The sequence below is a fragment of the Telmatherina bonti genome (assembly GCF_933228915.1).
Source record: "Telmatherina bonti genome assembly, chromosome: 3".
Classification (NCBI taxonomy): Eukaryota; Metazoa; Chordata; class Actinopteri; order Atheriniformes; family Telmatherinidae; genus Telmatherina; species Telmatherina bonti.
The window spans coordinates 22,870,399-22,876,230 of NC_136621.1; the positions used below are offsets into that span (position 1 = coordinate 22,870,399).

General features: G+C 36.2%; 1 protein-coding gene across 1 annotated transcript in view; it reads right to left on the reverse strand.

The window, feature by feature from the left end:
• Positions 1 to 4,278: 4,278 nt before the first annotated feature.
• The window catches only part of LOC306774346 (3-mercaptopyruvate sulfurtransferase-like), a gene marked incomplete at both ends in the record, with an annotated part of 2,357 nt that continues 803 nt past the window's right edge, over positions 4,279 to 5,832 (reverse strand). The window contains one exon of the mRNA XM_079264360.1: positions 4,279 to 4,577. Within this exon, the coding sequence (XP_079120486.1) occupies positions 4,279 to 4,577 (299 nt within the window). The remainder of the gene's footprint in view (positions 4,578 to 5,832) is intronic.

Sequence of the window (5,832 nt, forward strand, 5' to 3'; positions counted from 1 at the left end):
CTTGTCCCATCTTGTGACTCTTTATCACTTGTATTTGCAGTGAGGCATTGGCAGTTTCTCACTCTGTATAGTCATTCAGAGTGAAGTACTTTCCACTTTTACAATAGCGTAGTGGTTCTGAGCAAAGCCCAGAAAAAACAAAAACAAAATGTGGCTGATGTGGTTTCCTTGATAGTTGTAATCAGGTTTGCTATGAATGTAAAAGAACTGAAACTAGAGGTTGAAAGCCCCTGTTTTTTTTCCCCCTTTTGCCTTTCCTCTACAGTTATGTTGTATTGCAGTTAAAAGACAAACCCGAAACTGTGTCTTTATTACACTTACATGAAAAAGTGTTAACAATGACACATGATTGATTATTTTTCATGGGTTTCCCAAACTAGTATTGATATACGGAACTAGTCTTGAAACATGTATTTACATAATCTTACTTACATGTACGTTAATCTCAAGCCTGTTAGATGGTTGATCATCGCCTCACCTCTTGTAACAGACTTGTTCCCTTCGGATAAAACTGATTTGCTGAAGACTTTCCTGTCTGTTAGTTTGATGTGATTTATATTTGGTTTTAGTGTGTCATCATCCAAGGGCCTCTCCAGCGAATGAGAAAACTGACTAACACTAATTGTTGCAGCAGAGGCTCACTCCTAATAACTCAACCTGATTAACCATGTGACAGTCATACCACTCTCTGCATAGACTATCTCCAGATAAACTAGCACTATAGTTTCTATCATTGCACAAGTTTGGGGAACAACAAGATCTGAAGTTCATTTTTTTATCCAGTTTAACCACAAGCTGGGCGTCAGCTGGTTAGGCTGCCAGATAACTATCTTTCCCTTCCACCCTTAGCTCCACAGCTCCAGAGTTTGGGCAGGAGAGCTTCAGCAATGGTGACATTCATCTGCTCCTGTTAGCTGTGCCCTTTAGTTTGGTTTTGCCCGCCTGCCTCATCCACACTTGTCATTTAGTGGGGTTTTTTGTGTGTTTTGCATCATCTTTTACTTTGCATAGTTCCATTTTTTTGTTCCCTCACACATCCATCTTGTTTGTGTGACTTTTATTCACCTACATTCTGGATCATCATCTATGTTGCTTTGTGCTTGTGGGTATGTGTTGCTAAGGGGCACTCCTTGCTGTTTGCCAACAGCTGGAACTTGATTTATTGGATTGTCTTTACAAGGTCTATTGTTTTCAATTAAATCATATGACGATATTTTATTCTTCCTGTCTTTTCAAATCGCTTTGTAATGGCCTGACAACCTGTCCATGATGTCCCCTGCCTCTCACCCAATGATTGCTTGGATTGAGTCCAGCTTCTCACTACCCTTAATTGGACTAAGAGTTTCAGAAAATGACTGACTGACTGTATTCGAGTCCTCCTCTACTTTCTCATGGCAAACTCTTCTAACTAGCATCTTTGGAGCTTAAATAGACAGACACAGTTTAAGCCAATAACAATCATTTTCAGGTCTTGCTTGAACATACCCCCTAACCATCCTCAAACAGCGAGGAAAACTAAGCGTCCCTGCGCAGACTTTCTGCCATGATGCTGTGTTTCTTCTCTGCATTTGACAACTGTTTTTTCCCAATTCAACAATGCCAAGCACTTTCCCATACCTTCAATTCAGTTATTTGCCCATTATGACTGCAACATATGGGTAAACCAAAAGAAAGCCCAGTTTCATTTTACACATGAATTTCACATCACTTCTGCTTTCTTAACCTACAGTGCACTAAATACAGCAGCGGTTCCCACATCTGTGTGTCCAGCCTGCACCTTTCATCAATGGTTTATTTAATGTTTAAAACTATTAAAGAAAGAAAATTAAAGTAAAAACAGATGTACAATAAATGTTTGATGACTAAATATTCAGATTTTTTTTTTTAATTCAAGTTCATAGAGAGGTTCATTTTGTTTTGGCTGATCTGAAGAAAGGCTGCCCTCCTGCTTAAGATCAAAGAATTTGAGAAGAAAACTCACATTCATCTCAAACATTACCTTGGCCTCAAAAATATTTACCAAAAATATACAAACTTTTTTTTTGTAAATTTCATTTACAGACAAACAATTCAAAATTTAGTCGTTCAAACAGGAGAGTTATTCATTATTTTGCTGCAGCCCCGCAAATTGCAACCATACCATTTTCTCAAATGCATCTGAAAACATCAGAACAGTTGTGCATTTGCTGGCTGCTGGCTGGTTTCATCCCAAAAACAATTCAGATGATCAAGCATGTGCTAAAGGTCTTCCATTTTAGTGCGTTTGTTTTTGTAAGAAAGAGTATAATAACTATAAGGGTGATAATCATGATGGTTTAAGTTCACCAACACAACAGTGAAACACCCATCAGAATTCCTTTGCTTTGCTTTTTGTAATTATTTATTTTTAAGAAATATTCTTGTCAAGTCATGTGTTGCTTAACAAATCAAGTATCTGTCATACATACTATACTATACTATACTATACTATACTATACTATACTATACTATACTATACTATACTCGTCTCAAACTACAACTATCTTGTTTAAGTTCCTCCTGTTTTGTTTTCTATATTTTTAAAAGAGAATTTGGAAATGTGGCTATAAACATTCAAAAGATCTCCAGTTCCTTCAAACCAAATATTTGATACTTTAAGAGTTGTTAAATAACTTAATGGGTTAAAGACAAAGAAAAAACTTAAACCATTAAGACAATAAAGAAGCTGTGAAGAGTCAAAGATAAGACAATCTCATATTATCTTGCATTGTTCAGGATATATACTTAGCTTTCACTGATATAAATGTCAATATAACAGACATTCCCTAAAGCCTCAGTAAAGCTTAGCAATCGTCTGGCATATTTATCTTAAAAAATAAACTCATAAATGTTTAGGACCGAATAGAAAAAAAAAAAACATTTTGAAAGTATGCCATCCCATAACATCAGACACCTCTAATAACTGTGCCATTTACCTTTGTATTCACAAAACATATTTATGAAACTCTCACCGATTACTGTGGGTCCATGATGAAGCAGCTGCTCTTTTAGGTTGTACAGCACGGATTAGTAATTTAGATTAAAAAAAAACTTTTTACTACATCCAATGGCAAGAAAATTTGTGCTTTTTCCAAAAAGGAAAGTGACTTCTAAGAGACATTTGCTCATGTTATGGAAAGAGGAAGAAGCGTCACTTCTCTTTTCAGGTTGTCTCTGCTGTTTAGTTTCAGGACTTAGTCACTTGATTGTTCAAATGAACTTTATTCACACCAAAATATCAACTAATAAAAGAAATGTTTTAATACTTCAAAGAATATAATCGCAACTGGCTTTTCATGACAAATGTGCTGTGACTTGCTGGAATCCAATATGAAACTTTAATGCATTATTGTCTTTGGTGGTTTGCAGCTTTCATCAAGTTGCACGTCAACATTCATTGTGTCATTACATAGACTAATTTGATAAGCTGTCATTGAAGAAGGTTTTGATGGATATAAAGGAGAGAGATGCATCCTGAGGCAAAGAATAGATTTTAAAAGTTCTTTACTATCAAAAGTACCATTTAATTAACATAGGCTGTTTTGCACAGTGTGTCTTGCACTCCAAAGCGGCATATGCAATCGGAAAAAAAACAAACAATCTATGCTCAAATCAGTATTGTGAATGTTTAGCTTACAGTTCAGAAGCCCAAAAATGTAACTTTTCTACTCATTTGCTAAACTAAACTCTCTCTCAGGTCAGTTTCAGGGTAAAAGCCTGAAAAATATCACCAGCATAAAAGCATATGTGCATGTTCTGTTAATTCTCCTGACTCTACATGATCTTAAGTGGAATTGTAGTTTATTCCAATTTATTGCTAATTCTGAACAGAGGCATCTCATGTCTGGAGTGAAAAACATTTTCAAAGATTTATTAGAGTTAAAAGAACAATTGACATTTGAGGAAATTTAAGCTCCAGTTAGCTTAGCAAAGTTAGCAAAATGAAATTTAAAAAAATCTGGTAATCAGTATACGATGTGTTTTTACTCCATTTTACTCACAGAAAAAAGAAAAAATCTGGTAGCATGATTATTGGCAAAATTTCACATTTTATTCTGTGGAATTCTTAACTTTTAAAAGTGAAAAGTTAGCTGTGTCCTACTGCTGCTGCCTTGAAGCTAAGCTTTGCTAGTTCATTGCTAGTTGCTTCCTAAGGTGAAAACACATGACACCCTGAAAATATTATTTCGATCCAGCTTGAGTCTGATCCAGTTTCAAACCTTCAAACCACTAGTCACACAATCTGGTGTCTTCTTACAATCACAAATGTTTCCCCCGGCCATCAGATATGACATGCTCTGGCACAGCGCGGGTGTACCACTCTGACCACCCACCATCGTATACATACACTGAAGGGTGTCCACATTCATGGGCTGCCAGTGCCACATGGCATGCTGTCACAGCAGAGCCACATAAGACACAAATGGGACGGCTAAGGTCCACGCCAGCGTGGACAAAGAGATCCTGGAGTTGCTCCTTGGGTAGGAAGTGGCCAGAGGAGGCCAGCAAGGAGTAGAAGGGAATGTTGATGGAGCCGGGAATGTGGCCAGGCTCTGTGTCTGTCGATTAGAAAAACAAAATGCATCAATGACAATGATTAAAGCTACTCAACAAATCAATCTCTATCAAATCTCTATCAACAGAGATAGACAGACAACAATATGTCTGTCTATCTCTGGTTGCCCTCTCAATGCATTTGTGTTGTCCAGAGATGTGTGCCTTCTTTGTGTTTGTCCGAAGCAAACTCTACAAAAATCCTTTAAACAAGGAGGCCTCAAAGTCACTGGAATGACTGGCTTGCTGTAAGCAGTGATCAATTTGTCAAACTGAACCCAAGCAGCAACAGGGAGGCGTGTCTTCGGTGAGATTTTATGCCAGAGTGCCACAGCTACAGTATGTCTTGTTTTGTTTCTTTCAAAATTCTTTCTATTGGCATCATCAAAATAAAACTGAAAGATACTGAAAGAGAATGTTAAATCATTCTAATAAGTAATAAATAAATCACATCTTTCTGACCTTTCACAGATTCTTATTGTACTGTTCTCAGACATTTTCCAGGTTAGCATTTGAACTATGTCCTCTACATCAATACTTTTGGGAATTTTGCTGCTGTGTGTTTGTAAAAAAAACATATAAAACTTAAAGTGATAATCAATCACACACGTGAAGGTGAAGAAAACCACATAGCATATTTGAATTTCCCCTCGGGGATGAATGAAGCATCTTTGATTTGATTATACCTTAAAAAAAAAAAAAGGGTGACAATCTATAAATTAATATGTGAAATTCAAATGTCTTCAGAGCTACAGCATAGGGGCCCAGTTGGACTACACTTGTTTAACAGTTTGAGAAAATGAGGAAAAGAATTAATGATCAAAACTTTTTGTTTTGACAGTGATATCTAAATAAAACCACCCCCTCTGAATGCATAATCATTGTCTGAAATTTCACTAATAACATATTTTTTAAACCTACAAATAACCTCAAAACCATCAGAAATTGCTGAAGCCTAGCAGATAACAGCAGCTCTCAAGCTAAAAGTCTAAAGTTCATTTTAAGACCCACTCAAAGAATTCAACACTATATTCAGAGCTTGTCAAAAAAATAAAACATTTTCGAGAAAGAGCCTTTATTTGCATTTATCAGTTTGGATAAAAGTGCTCAACTGAAACTATTTAATGTTAGTTTAACTTTATTATCTGGCTGAGGTGTCAAGAGTCACATGATACATTAAACTCTGAAGTGGAACGTACAAGACTGAAACCTGGTTTATATTTTATTTCTTACACTCAATTTTCAGCTTTTCACATTTGA